This window comes from Mobula hypostoma, chromosome 14 (assembly GCF_963921235.1).
Source record: "Mobula hypostoma chromosome 14, sMobHyp1.1, whole genome shotgun sequence".
NCBI lineage: Eukaryota > Metazoa > Chordata > Chondrichthyes > Myliobatiformes > Myliobatidae > Mobula > Mobula hypostoma.
In genome coordinates, this window is record NC_086110.1 from 16,237,814 (window position 1) to 16,253,597 (window position 15,784).

General features: G+C 44.9%; 1 protein-coding gene across 1 annotated transcript in view; it reads right to left on the reverse strand.

The window, feature by feature from the left end:
- The window catches only part of LOC134356451 (uncharacterized), a 28,048-nt gene extending 18,212 nt beyond the window's left edge, over nucleotides 1–9,836 (reverse strand). The window contains exons 1-2 of the mRNA XM_063067404.1: nucleotides 9,661–9,836; nucleotides 9,033–9,335 (exon numbers count right to left, since the gene is read on the reverse strand). Coding sequence (XP_062923474.1) covers nucleotides 9,033–9,335; nucleotides 9,661–9,715 — 358 coding nt within the window. The 5' untranslated portion in view covers nucleotides 9,716–9,836. The remainder of the gene's footprint in view (nucleotides 1–9,032; nucleotides 9,336–9,660) is intronic.
- Nucleotides 9,837–15,784: the final 5,948 nt, after the last annotated feature.

Below are 15,784 nucleotides of genomic sequence, written 5' to 3' on the forward strand. Positions count from 1 at the left end.
GAAAAATAATAGGAGGTCTTATGAAAACATATAATATTCTTACAGGACATAAGAGCTAGGACCTACAACCTCAGGGTTGGTTCACAACTGAGGTTAGGGGAAATGTCCTAACACAGAAGCTGGCAAATCTGTGGAACTCACATCACAGAAGGGAGTGGAGTTGTAGGTGTAGGAACGATCTTTCCCCTGCCTATTGTGTACAGAGCCAAGAGTCACAATCTCAGAATAAGGGGTCAGATATTCAGGACTATTTTTAAATTCACAGACAACACAAAGATTGACATTGTGGATAGCATAGAAGATTGCCAAAGGACACCACGAGATATAGATCAGTTGCAGATATGGGCAGGGAAATGGCAGGTGGAGTTCAGTCCTGCCAAAGGGGACATGTGCACATTGAGTGACCACATGTCAAGGGGTCAGTACACTGCTAAAGACAAGATCTTTAACAGCACTGATGTTCAGAGGGATCTTGGGATCCAAGTCCATAGCTCCTTGAAAGTCGCTGCCCAGATTGTTAGTATGGTAAAAAAGGCATATGGCAAGCTTGCCTTTGTTAGACAAGGTATTGAATTCAAGTGGCTGCATTATGTTGTAGATTTATAAAATGCGAGTTAATCTGCATCTGGAGTACTGCATTTATTTCTGGTCAGCACATTATAGGAAGGGTATGGAGGCTTTTGAGAGGATGCAGAAGGGATTTGCAAATAAAGATATGTAATAAAGCAAGTGAAGAATTACCAGGATGCTACCTGGATCAGAGGACATCTGTTATCTGGAGATATTTGACAAATGGGTTGTTTTCTCTGGAGCAGTAGAGGCTGAGGGGAGAACTGATAGAAATTTATACGATTATGACAGGCAGCTTGAAACCACTTGCCCCCAGTGGTCAAAATCTCTAATACTAGAGGCATACATTTAAGTTAAGAGGGGTTAAGTTCAAAGGAAAGGTGTGGGACAATTTTCTTTTATATAGAGAGTGCTGGGTGCCAGGAATGGTGGCAAAAAGGCAAATATGGTTGAGGTGTTTATGAAGCTCTCAGATATGCCCATGAATGTGCAGGAAATGGGGGCATATGGACATTGTGTAGGCAGAAGGGATTGGTTTACTTAGGCATTTTATCACTAGTTTAATTAGTTTAACACAATGTCATGGACCATAGGGCTGTATTGTTCAATATGTAAGGGATAAAATTGGTCCTGTTGAAGATCAGAGTGGTCGCCTATGTGCAGAACCAAAAGAAATGGGGGAGATCTTAAATAGGTTTTTTGCATCTGTATTTACTAAGAAAATTGGCATGAAGTCTATGGAATTAGGGGAAACAAGTAGTGAGATCATGGAAACTGTACAGATCGAAAAGGAGGAGGTCCTTGCTGTCTTGAGGAAAATTAAAGTGGATAAATCCCCGGGACATGACAGGGTGTTCCCTCGGACATTGAAGGAGACTGGTGTTGAAATTACAGGGGCCCTGGCAGAAATATTTAAAATGTCGCTGTCTACAGGTGAGGTGCCGGAGAATTGGAGAGTGGCTCATGTTGTTCCGTTGTTTAAAAAAGGAGCGAAAAGTAATCCGGGAAATTATAGGCCGGTAAGTTTAACGTCGGTAGTAGGTAATTTATTGGAGGGAGTACTAAGAGACAGAATCTACAAGCATTTGGATAGACAGGGAGAGTCAACATGGCTTTGTGCGTGGTAGGTCATGTTTGACCAATCTATTAGAGTTTTTCGAGGAGGTTACCAGGAAAGTGGATGAAGGGAAGGCAGTGGATATTGTCTACATGGACTTCAGTAAGGCCTTTGACAAGGTCCCGCATGGGAGATTAGTTAGGAAAATTCAGTCGCTAGGTACACATGGAGAGGTGGTAAATTGGATTAGACATTGACTCAATGGAAGAAGCCAAAGAGTGGTAGTAGAGAATTGCTTCTCCAAGTGGAGGCCTGTGACTAGTGGTGTGCCACAGGGATCAGTGCTGGGTCCATTGTTATTTGTCATCTATATCAATGATCTGGATGATAATGTGGTAAATTGGATCAGCAAATTTGCTGATGATACAAAGATTGGAGGTGTAGTAGACAATGAGGAAGGTTTTCAGAGCCTGCAGAGGGACTTGGACCAGCTGGAAAAATGGGCTGAAAAATGGCAGATGGAGTTTAATACAGACAAGTGTGAGGTATTGCATGTTGGGAGGACAAACCAAGGTAGAACATACAGGGTTAATGGTAAGGCACTGAGGAGTGCAGTGGAACAGAGGGATCTGGGAATACAGGTACAAAATTCCCTAAAAGTGGCGTCACAGGTAGGTAGGGTCGTAAAGAGAGCTTTTGGTACATTGGCCTTTATTAATCAAAGTACTGAGTATAAGAGCTGGAACGTTATGATGAGGTTGTATAAGGCATTGGTGAGGCCGAATCTGGAGTATTGTGTTCAGTTTTGGTCACCAAATTACAGGAAGGATATAAATAAAGTTGAAAGAGTGCAGAGAAGGTTTACAAGATTGTTGCCGGGACTTGAGAAACTCAGTTACAGAGAAAGGTTGAATAGGTTAGGACTTTATTCCCTGGAGCGTAGAAGAATGAGGGGAGATTTGATAGAGGTATATAAAATTATGATGGGTATAGATAGAGTGAATGCAAGGGGGCTTTTTCCACTGAGGCAAGGGGAGAAAAAAACCAGAGGACATGGGTTAAGGGTGAGGGGGGAAAAGTTTAAAGGGAACATTGGGGGGGGCTTCTTCTCACAGAGAGTGGTGGGAGTATGGAATGAGCTGCCAGACGAGGTGGTAAATGTGGGTTCTTTTTTAACATTTAAGAATAAATTGGACAGATACATGGATGGGAGGTGCATGGAGGGATATGGTCCGTGTGCAGGTCAGTGGGACTAGGCAGAAAATGGTTCGGCACAGCCAAGAAGGGCCAAAAGGCCTGTTTCTGTGCTGTAGTTTCTATGGTTCTATGGTTCTATGCTAGAGAAAACTAATCTTTCAGCAATAAAGTAGTGAATGTTTGGAATTCTCTGTGCATAACTGCTCTGGAAGCTCAACTACTGAGCACACTCAACTCAGAAATCAATAGATATTTGAGTCAATGGATGTGGAGTAAGCAGGAACAGGGCACTGAGGTCAAAGATTAGCTGTTGCCTGACTGAATGTGCAGAGGGTGCTGACTGGCTTACTTTTGTTTCCGGAATCTGCCAAGATACCACATGGCCATCCTTGTACTGTACAGGCATTTGTCCAGGACTGATATTGCCAGTGGCTTGTCGCACCATCTCATTCTCACCAGCTCCTTGGTAGAAAATGGGAGCAGGAGTAAGCTACTGCACCCGGTGGCCCTGATCCACCATTCCTCACGATCATGCATGATCATTGTATCATTTCATGATCTTGTACCTGCCTGTCCCTATTCTTACTCTCTTTGGGTGATGGAGAACTTCATTGGTTCACCAACCTAAGTATGAAGGCATTTTCCTTGCATTCATTTCTAAATGTACTGTATACCCCATACCCTGAGGCTGTGGCTGCTGTTCTAGACAGTCAGTCATTGTCAACATTCATCTTGTATCCAGTCTGTTTCATCCTGTGGGAATCTCTGATTCTTCTTTTCCATCGACCAAATGGTGCTTAATGAATACTTTACTTCAGTATTCACATGGAAAAAGATCTTGGTGATTGTAGTGATGACTTGCAGCGGACTGAAAAGTGTAGATATTAAGAAAGAGGATGTGCTGGAGCTTTTGGAAAGCATCAAGTTGGATAAGTCACTGGGACTGGATGAGATGTACCCCAGGCTACTGTGGGAGGCGAGTGAGGATTTTGCTGAGCCTCTGGTGATGATCTTTGCATCATCAATGGGGACAGGAGAGATACTGGAGGATTGGAGGCTTGCGGATGTTGTTCCTTTATTCAAGAAAGGGAGTAGAGATAGCCCAGGAAATTATGGACCAGTGATTCTTACTTCAGTGATTGGTAAGTTGATGGAGAAGATCCTGAGAGGCAGGATTTATGAACATCTGGAGAGGTATGATATGAATAGGAATAGTCAGCATGGCTTTGTCAAGGGCAGGTCGTGCCTAATGAGCCTGATTGAACTTTCTGAGGATGTGTCTAAACACATTGATGAATGAAGAGCAGTAGATGTAGCATATATGGATTTCAGCAAGGCATTTGATAAGGTACCCCATGCAAGGCTTATTGAGAAAGTAGGGAGGCATGGGATCCAAGGGGAGATTGCTTTGTGGATCCAGAATTGGCCTGCCCACAGAAGGCAAAGAGTGGTTATAGATGGGTCATATTCTGCATGGAGGTCGGTGACCAGTGGTGAGCCTCAGGGATCTGTTCTGGGACCCTTACTCTTCGTAATTTTTATAAGTGACCTGGATGAGGAGGTGGAGGGATGGATTAGTAAGTTTGCTGATGACACAAAGGTTGGGGGTGTTGTGGATAGTGTGGAGGGCTGTCAGAGGTTACAACGGGACATTGATAGGATGCAAAACTGGGCTGAGAAGTGGCAGATGGAGTTCAACCCAGATAAGTGTGAAGTGGTTCATTTTGGTAGGTCAAATATGATGGCAGAATATAGTATTAATGGTAAGACTCTTGACAGTGTGGAGGATCAGAGGGATCTTGGGGTCCGAGTCCATAGGACACTGAATGCAGCTGCTATACAGGTTAACTCTGTGGTTAAGAAGGCGTACGGTGTATTGGCCTTTATCAATCATGGAACTGAATTTAGGAGCTGAGAGGTAATGTTTCAGCTATATAGGACCCTGGTCAGACCCCACTTGGAGTACTGTGCTCCGATCTGGTCGCCTCACTACAGGAAGGATGTGGAAGCCATAGAAAGGGTGCAGAGGAGATTTACAAGGATGTTGCCTGGATTGGGGAGCATGCCTTATGAAAACAGGTTGAGTGAACTTGGCCTTTTCTCCTTGGAGCGACGGAGGATCAGGGGTGACCTGACAGAGGTGTATAAGATGATGAGAGGCACTGATCGTGTGGATAGTCAGAGGCTTTTTCCCAGGGCTGAAATGGTTGCCACAAGAGGGCACAGGTTTAAGGTGCTGGGGAGTAGGTGCAGAGGAGATGTCAGGGGTAGGTTTTTTATGCAGACAGTGGTGAGTGCGTGGAATGGGCTGCCAGCAATGGTGGTGGAGGCGGATACGATAGGGTCTTTTAAGAGACTTTAGGATAGATACATGGAGCTTAGAAAAATAGTGGGTTATGGGTAAGCCTAGTAACTTCAAAGGTAGGGACATGTTCGGCACAACTTTGTGGGCCGAAGGGCCTGTATTGTGCTGTAGGTTTTCTATGTTTCTATGTTTCTAAACCTACCCAATCCCTGACATCCTAGAATCGGTCTACTGACACTTTTTTTGTATTTATTCCATGGCAAGAACATCCAGCATCAGTCGAGGAGACCAGAATTTCCCCATAAAACTCCAGGAGAGATCTCAATAAGGCCTTGTATAATTGCAGCAAGACATCCCGTACCCAGAGTCTCTTGCAACGAAGGCTAATTTGCCTTCCTAAGTGCTCCTTGTACCTGAATGGTTGCTTGTGATAACAAGTTCACGGGGACCCACTGTCTCATTACACATCCCCTTTTCCCAGTCCATCTCCCTGCGGATAATAATCTCTCCATCAATCAAAATGGATAACCTCACATTTGTCCACATTATCTGCATCTACTGTGCAGTCGCACAGCTTGTCTTCATCACATAGCACCTTTTTACAATATGGAAGATTTGTGTTCTCTCTCTCTCTCTCACACTCAGTCACTCTCTCCCTCACATGCGCTCTCTCCCTCCCTCTTCTCCTCTCTGTCTACATCTGTCACTCTCTCTATGGCTCTGTTCTCTCACTCTTTCTCCCACCCTCTCTCTCTCACACACACATACACTCTCTCTCTATCTACATATCACTCTCTCCCCCTCTCTCTCCCTCTCTCTTCCCCACTCTCTCACCTCTCTCTCTGCTCTCTTTCTCCGTCTCTCACACTTTCTCTCTCACATACAGAGTAGACAAACTATGATTTTGACGAACGGCAGCATCGTCTGCTCTAACTGGACGCTGCACAGTTGGATTTCAGACCCTCTTGGACCGTTCCTTCCAAAGCGCAGGAGGTTCCGCACGGGAGCGCCAGCATCCGACATCGTCATGGCTGGGAATAACCAGAAACCTGGCAAATTTCAGCCCTCGCTGCATGAGGTGAAGCAGAACGCCGCCGATAAAGCTACCTGCTTTAGTTCACGGATTCGCAGATCATTCCTCTCTGCACAACGAGGCCGCCCTCTCCGGAGAGAATGTGAGCTGGTGCCAGGATCTCAACCCGAGGACTGAAGGCTGAAGGACCGTCTACAGGGGCAGGAAACCGCGCGGAAGGCGGGAGAATCCTTATCCCAAATACCGGTTTGTATGTAACAAAGGATTAACACTTCCCTCCGCAAGTGCCGCGCATTCGCAAATCTTCCTGGACTTTTGAAGTATGGAACTCGGATTCAGATCCCGTAGATAAGGGTTACATATCCTTCCGACATGTAACCCCCAAGTTTGTTTATTGCTTGAAAATTTCTGCGTTTTTAGATTTTTGTACCATTCCGGAAACTTTCCCGATTCTATTGAAATCACCTGCAAATTAGGTGCAACAAATCTGATCTCCAGATGAATTTACTGTAATATAAACGGGCCAGGGTTGATGGAATATGAGCGGATTATCTTCATCGAGTCATTTAATATAGCTTAAGATATATTCAAACCCTCCATTAGTTATCGAGTAATTGTAATACGTCCCAAGACACACACACACACACACACACACACACACACTCACACACACAATCGTCTCAATGCCGTTTTTATATAATTCTCTTGTTTGTTTAATTCTCTTGCACGTGGTTTGGGGATCGGTCATTAATTTTGTTCCGTTTGCTTGGCAATTTTGGTCCTGAACTGTACGCACGCGTATGGGGATCAGGTCAGACAAAACAAGTGTCCCCACACGACACGCAGGCAGACCTGTCCCATACAGCGACGGAGCACATGGTGCCTCCGGCAAACTCGTTAAAAACTGGCTGACGGTATTTCAAACTGCAGCTCGGCAGCACCGGGGAATGAGCTCACTACTCGGGCTAAATCACAGGTCGAGTGCTCGGTGCGGTTTCTCGGGAGTGTCTCCCATCTCTGTCCACATGAATGTCTTCGTCCGGGGCCGCCGCCCATCTAACTGGAGCTCCGTCCGCCTGATCATTTACGGTTCCAATGTAACTGCGGCGGATCGCTGGCTGTCATTGGCGCTGAACGAAAAGCAAATCTTTCATTCAAGGTCTGCTAGCGCTCGAGGCGTCTGCATCTTCCTGTCGAACGAGATTGTAGATCCCCAGATATACACTCATACCAGCGCCATGCAAGTTGCAGTTATACGGATCAAAGTATCCAGGTTTGAGACTCACGGGTTCTTTTTCTTCTGCCCGGTGCCAAAGTTGACGACTGATTTAAGATGGGAACATCTCTCAGGAACCTTCTCGTTAACTTGCTATGCCAGCGAGATGTCCTCAGAAATAGAAGCAGGAGGAGGAGATCACGCTGTTCATCCGATCCTCATGAAATGGCTGGTGGTCCCCCCCGCCAGCTCCATTTTCCCGCACCATCCCCATATCAAAGTTCAAAAGTTCAAAGTAAATGTATTAATCAAAGTGCGTATACTGTATCTCACAATGTATACCCCGAGACTTATTTTCTTGCAATTATTCACAGTAGAACAGAGAAATACAGTAAAATCAATTAAAAACTACGCACAACTCCGGAAAAACAATCTATGCGCTAAAGAAGGCAAAATGCAAATATAAATATAAAAACACCACTACGAATAATCTAATAAATAAAAATATATGCCCTGATTTTCTTAGAAATCTACCAATCTACCTTTTGAATGAACGCGACAGTTTTCCGGGATTTATCAGGCTCCTGGTGAATAAATGTCTCCGCATCTCTGTCTTGAATAATGTATCTCTTATCCTGCGACCCTAACCCCACCCACCCCTCCTCTGATCTGAATCTTTTCAGGCAGGGAAAACCTGCATAAAACATGACAAACCCTTGAAGAGTTTATCAATTAATCTGAGAGCTCCTCCCGTCTAACCTCGAGAATACGGGCCCAGTACTCCCGAGTACAGAGCCTCATGCTACAAACCCATCGATATTCTAGTCTTGTGAACCGTGTTGTCCTCCATGGCGGGGAAGATAAAGAGACCAAGAGCGTACGCAATTCTCCAGGCGCCTTTTGAACCAGTTTTTATGCACTGTTAGTAAAATCTCCTTACTCTCGTATTCATATCCTATATTAACGAAGACTAACATACTAGCAACCCCTTGATCGCATGCTGTCCACGCTATTTGGCTCTTGCCGATTTGTGAACAAGCACAGCGCGGTCGCGTGAACATCTTTTAACAAATGCTCCGCTTGTTTGCTATATGCACCAAGAAGACGGTCTCCCATTTTCAAGGGTTTATTTCACCGGCCGTGCCCTCGCTCAGCCACATCCTCTCCAAGCCCCCTTCCGAACATACATTGACCCTGGTTTAATATGGCCAGAGAACTTGGAAATGTGACGCATTTGTTGATATTGGTGTAAATAGTCGAGACCCAAATGGTACAGCACCGATCGCAGCCTGACAAGACCCCTTTATTCCCGCTCTTTGCTTTTAGTTCCATGCCAATATCTTGCTGCAGTTCCAAGCACTCTAACCCTGCTGACTGGCCTTTGGCAACAGTCGTTAAGAAATACTCCGCAAACTTCCAAATGCTTCACGCCTTCCTGTTCACTCTTACCTCGTAGAGTTTTACAGTATGGTAACAGGTTCTCGGTAACAACATTCACCGTTCAGAACTCATTTATACTGATCCTACACTAATCCCTTCTAATTCTTCCCACAAATTCCCAGATTTTACCACTGTCCAGGGGCAATGTACAGTAGCCAGTGAACCTACCCACCCCCGAAGGATACCCTGTGCAGCGGGCGTGCTGTGCACTCACCGAGTACTTGAAGCTCCGTGCCCGTCCCGTTGTAGTATTTTCTTTCATATGCAACACTGCAGTAATATCGGCCGGAGTCGGAGACTCTCAGATTCTGAAGGTCAAAAAGCGCGCTAAGATAATTCCGTTTTTTAAAGATGCGCCGGCTGCTCGGCGCCAGGAAGGAGCTCTCGCCGTCTTTCCACCAGCGCACTTGGACCTCAGAATTCTTCCGCACGAACGAGAAGGCGCAGATGAACTTCATCGTTTCTCCCTCCTTGTGGGTCTTTTTGCTGGGGAGCTGTTGTACTGAAGCACCTGAAACTGGAAGGAAAAACAAATTGAATCAAATTTGTGGATCACCTGTGGAGAGAGAGAAGCAGGGCTAGCACTAGAGAGTGGCAATCCTCAGCCACGAGAGGCTGCAGATGCTGGGACCTGGAGACAAAACAAAAAGACGATAGAGCGCAAACGACAGCCTTCCCTTCCACCTCTACAACCGACCGCTGTCAGACCCGACCCGACCCGACCCGACCCGCCGAGGTCTTCTTTCGCGACTCGGAGAAGCGCCGCTCGGGACAACGAGCCAAGGAAGAAGCAGAGGTGACCCAACCTCCCCACCCGTAGATCCATGTATTAGGCAACCCACCTGCCGAAATGACGGCCAGCTCCATCAGTGCAGCCAGGACGGTTCCGGCGTCCATGTGGAGAGAGAGCAGCGTGACCACTGACTGAGAGCAGCCGGTTCCGGGGAGGCAGAAAGAGACAGAGAGAGACGCAGCCGGAGCTACGGTCTCCACTCAGCACCGGCTCTCAGCAGCTGGATCTGCGACCACAGCCGGCAAACTGACAGATCTGTCCGAGAGATAAAGGCGGCTCTTGTAAATGTTGGGTGTTCAGACGCCAGCGCTGATCGAAACCGCGACTTCTCGCAAGGGCGAGTACCCTTCCGGCAGCAGATCTCCACACCGCGCCACCTTTGAGCGAACCCCGGTTTACCGCCTGACCTGTGAAGGAACAGGGGCCGGACAGGGAATCTAATGTTATCTCCAACACCTGCTCTTGCATCCGCGCAGATAAAAACAAGAGCGTCTGTTGCGCCCAATGAATGTTTCAGGTCCATGTTCAACGACATTTAAAAGTCATTTGGACAGGTACGTGGATAGGAAGGATTTGGAGGGATATGGGCCAAACGCGGGGAAATGTGATTGGTTCAGATGGGCATTTTGGTTGGCATGGAGCAGTTGAACTGAAGGACATGTTTCTGTTATCTATGTGACCTTTCACCAGAAGACAGAGGAGCGTGATACTAGTAGAACTACTTTGTTTCACGCTGCGTCCACCAATGTTTTACTAGAAGAGGAGGTCCTGGGACTTACGGTCATTTCAGGCCGTTGCCTGGCATTTGAACCCAGTGCCCACTCCATTAAATATAGGATCAGATGGAGAGGCAGTGTGTGTTTTTGCAGCAAGACCAGACAGCATCAGGACTTGGCAGGCACACAGGTGAGAGCTGGAGAACAGGCGTGGGCAGAGCGGCACACGGGAGGTGTGGAGGGGCATGACGAACATCACTGGCTTCAGTCATCCTGGCTGTAGAGCCTCGGAATGCAGCTGTGAATGGGCTACTGAGTTAAACCAATTCTTCAATGGGTTTGACAATTGCCCTCCTGTTCACATCCCCCTCAGCACACCAGTCCGGGTGCCGAGGCACCCAATGTTCCCTCCACCAACGCCTTCCCTCCACCCTTCTCCCCTGCCAGTTCAACACGTGGATGAACAACACAGGATATAGCTACCACTGTCTATATCCCCTCCTTGCCCTACACCTACCATCCACACCTCCACATACTGTACATACTGCTATCATCCCGATCTTCACCTCCTCCCCCCCAGCCCCAGCTTCCGCCAACCTCCCAGTCATCATGGACTCACCGTCACTACTGAGCAAGGGAGAAGGGCTCTGGGGAAACTCAGTCACCCCAAAGCATTGGGACCGGATGATGTGAACCCCAAGGTCCTGAAGGAGAGTACTGAGCAGCTGTGTAGAATTCACCGGCGCATTTTCAACCTGAGTCTCAGCCTGGAAAGGGTCCGGATTGTGTGGAAAACAACTTGTGTGGTCCCCGCACCCAAACAGAGCCGACCAAAAGTCTTGACTGACTACCGTCCAATGGTCTTGATCTCACACAACATGAAGACCCTAGAGAGGCTGGTCCTGACTCGCTTCCAACCCCTGGTCAGATCAGCACGCGATCCCCTGCAGTTTGCCTACCAGAGCACATTGGATTCGACGATGTTGTCATCTACCTGCTGAACAGAGCCTACTCCCATTTGGATAAGCAGGGCAGCTCTGTGAGGAACATGTTTTTTGATTTATCAAGTGTCTTCAATACCATACAGCTCTCAGTACTGGACGAAAAGCTCCATTCAATGCATATTGGCACTTCAATTGTATCCTGGAAAATGGATTACCTGGCTGGCAGACCACAGGTTGTGCGGCTTCAGAGCTGTGTGTCAGACATGGCTATAAGCAGCACTGGGGCCCCACAGGGAACCATATTGGCTCCTATACTGTTTACCCTGTATACCTTGGATTTTAGCTACAACACTGAGTCATGTTATCTGCAGAAATTCTCTGCTGACTTAGCAATAGTTGGGCATATAAGGGGAGAATGGGATGATGAATACAGGGCCCTGGTGGAGGACTTTGTCAAATGGTGCAAGCTGAATCATCTGCAGCTCAACATCAGTAAGACAAAGGAGATGGTGATGGACTTTAGGAAGACTAAACCGGCACTGCTCCCTGTTACTATTGATGGTGAAAACATGGATGTGGTGAGGACCTACATGTACCTGGGGGTGCACCTGGATGATGGAATTGAGAGGAGTACCAACACAGAAGCTCTGTACAAGAAGGGCCAGAGTCATCTCTACTTCCTGAGGAGACTGAGTTCCTTTGGAGTATGCAGGCCTCTCCTTCATGTGTTCTACCAGTCTCTTGTTGCCAGTACAATCTTCTATGTGGTGGTGTGCTGGGGTAATGGTATCAACACGAATGATGCCAACAGGCTCAACAAACTGATTAGAAAAGCTGGCTCTGTTATAGGAGTCAAGCTGGACACACTGGAGGCTGTGGTAGAACAAAGGACCCTACAGAAAACCCTGGCAATATGGCATTGTTTCTCACCCTCTGCATGCCACCTTGGCTGAATAGAGGAGCACTTTTAGTAATAGACTAAGACAACTGCAATGCTCCAAAGAGCGCCATGTGAGGTTATTCTTACCCTTGGCCATTAGGCTCTATAATGCATCAACCTACAGCTGGGGTAGTGATGACCACCTCCTGTTTGACTGTTTGAGGTAACTTATTTTTTTATTCTTTCTTACTTCTCTTCTAATATTTGTGTATTTGCATATCTATGCACTTATAAGACTAATGTGACAATAATTCCCTTTTGGATCGATAAAGTATTTATCTATCTATATCAATTTCTACAATGTTCCAACTGACAGCCAATAAGAGTGGTCCAACTATTTTCATTTGACATTCAATCCAATGGCTTTACCATTTTCCAGTTGCCCATTACCAACAGCTTGGTATCAACAGTTACTAGGAACCAAACTTAACCAGGTACTAGAATACACTGGAGCATACATTGGGAGGGGGGGGGGGTGGTACCAGCACTTGACGTCATCAAGTCTTTCCACTCACCAAATACACCAGCCAACATTTGTTATTCCCTGTAGTGTTTGGGGATTGGGCTACAGTCACACCAAGGAATGTTTATTGATATGAATAGACCTCCATATACAATGAAGAAGCTGGACTTCATCAACAGCAAAGTAATCCACTTGATTGCCATCTCTTCAACTACCCTGCCCACTGCAACTACACTGCACTTCAGTGCAAAACACACAAAATGCTGAGGAACTCAACAGGTCATGCAGCATCTATGAAGGGGAATAAACAGTCGATGTTTTGCGTTGCAACCTTTCATCAAGACTGGAAAGGAAGCGAAAAGAAGCTAGAATCAGATTCTATGCTATCATCCTGTCATGGCATCCTTGACAGTGACTGAGAAAAGGAGAATTCTCCACCATGAAACACTACACATGTACATGAAACATTATCACAGGAAAGCAACATCTATCATGAGAGACCCACATAACCCAGCGCCTGCTCTTTTCTTGCTGCTGCCATCAGGATGAAGGTACAAGAGCTTCAGGACTCACACAACCAGATTCAGGAACAGTTATTACTCCTCAACCATCAGGCTCTTGAACAAAGGAGATAAGTTCTCTCAACTTCACTTGCCCTATCATTCAAATGTTGCCACAAATTACAGACTCATTTTCAAGGGTTTACATCTCATGCTCTTGATATTTATTGTTTATTTTTTTAATATAATTCTTTCTTTCTTTCTGTATTTGTATAGTTTGTTGTCTTTTGCACACTGGTTGAACATCCAAGTTTGGATTCTGTTAAGGTTATTACTCTATTATGGATTTATTGAGTATGCCCACAGGAAAACGAATCTCAGGGTTGTATATGGCAATATATATGTACTTCGATAATAAATTTACTTTGAGCTTTAAAATCTATTTGCATTTCAGTTTTCCTAAACGCAAAGAGGAGCTGATATTTTTGTCACATATATGAAAACACAAATACTAGAGTTTATTAATAGCCTAGTTTCCATTCAGACTGGTTGCAACTGCAAAGCATTAATAGTTTCAGCTTGTAAAATGTTGGGAAACATGACTACTTTATAACAGTTTAAATGAATTCATTCTGAAAGATTTTATCATTCAACAGCCCAAAACATTTCAGAATTTTGGTCTAAACAATGTTTCTACATTAATTTTGGTGTATTTACTGCTTTATAAATTAACAAATCCTGTACAAAACTAAATTGGGATTGTTTACTTACATTTTTTAAAGCTTTCTTCAGTCTTCTCCCCTTAACATTTCTTTTTCGGAAATGTATGTAACCACTCGGATTTATGTTTATTAGTTAGTAAATCATTAAGTTCTTCACTTGAAAATTAAAATATTTTCATGAAAATAGATTTCATAAATTCAGGATTTGAAAAATAATTATAGGATTTGCGAATATCTGCAGAACTCAGTGAAAAGTACAGTAAATCTTGTCAAATACATATGTTTTGATCTTTAACTTCAATTTAACCAACAATATGTAGTTGCAATGAAAGCATACTGTTTCTATCTGAATGTCTCCACAGAATGATTCACTTTTTTTACAAGAAAGATCTATTTCTCTCCTCCACGAGGAAATCTGCAGATGCTGGAATCTCAAGCAACACACATAAAAGATGCTGGGTTTTTTTTTGGATTTCCCCCTCCCCCTCCCACTTTCAAATCTCTTACTATCTCTTCTTTCAGTTAGTCCTGACGAAGGGTCTCGGCCTGAAATGTCAACTGTACCTCTTCCTATAGATGCTGCCTGGCCTGCTGTGTTAACCAGCAACTTTTATGTGTGTTATTTCCCTCCACCGTTGATTTTCCCTTTCCACAGTTTTACAATGATAGCCAGGTCTGATAATGTTACTTATTTTTAATTGCCTACGTTATAATTAGAGGCAATCTTCCTCCTTGTCAGGACTTTGGATATTTTTGCACATGCCATGTTTTGTTTGAGCACTGTATTTTTTGACGAAGAAGTTGGCAAGAACTTTTATAAAACGAAGAAAAAGCCAATTTTTTAAAAGGTGTAAGTTCCCATAGATTCTAATTGCTGGGCATTGTTCTGTTCATCGATTCTGAGAACCAGATGGTATCTTCACTGCAGCTGCTCAGTATTTCACAGCATTGTATTATGAGTGAAGGATTTAATCAACAAAAACTGCAACTGAAAATCTAGTGGTATGTGTGGTGAGAATGGGGTTCTCAATAACAGCCAAACTGCTATTGTTTCTGATTGTGCGAGTCAACAGTATTCAAGTTTCAAGCAGATTGTCAACTTTATTGTCATGGGCATATGGACCCAGGGTGTAAGTGCCATGAATGTACTATTTGGAATTTAGCAAGTCTAATATGCTGTTCTACATGGTGCAATGACAAGAAAGTAAGCATATCTATGGGAAAGTAACCTCATTTTATCTTATGCCATTCCTGCTTTGGATCATTTCTTCCCCTTGCTCTACACATTATGGACTACAAATTGGAGGGCCCCAGAGAACCCATACGGCAGTCTTTCTTCAGCCTTTGTGGTTGTGTTGGACTCTCTAGAGTGGGTCAGAAGAAAGAAAGCAAGCTGCCCTTTAGATCTGAGACTGCAAGGACAGCAATTTCTTGGCTCCTTTACCATGTATAAGGTGACCTCCAACTCTCAGACTGGCTGGAGCTGGGAACAGATCACCATTTCTCTGAGAAAACTGGGCTGGAATTCTAGAATGCAATACCCCTTTATGGGAGTTCCTTCATTCTAAGCAGCACATTGTATTAAGGAAGTTCAGTATTCTGCACTTTTTCAGGGAAATTAAATGCAGAGCCAGATAAAATCCTAGCGGAATCCCTACAGCGATGCAATTCTCCCGTTACCTTTTCACATTCTTGGGAATACAAGATCCAGTTAAATCGAAAAGCTAATCATACTTAGTATCCAAGCAATACCATTCATTAACCAATCACGTGTGCTTGGCTTTGGTTCTCTTACAACCTTGATAAAGTGCTTCCCAGAGACACGTCAAACTGTTCCTTTGAACGATGATGCAATTGAGCCTGGCAATTCCATTCTGCTTGGCCTTCA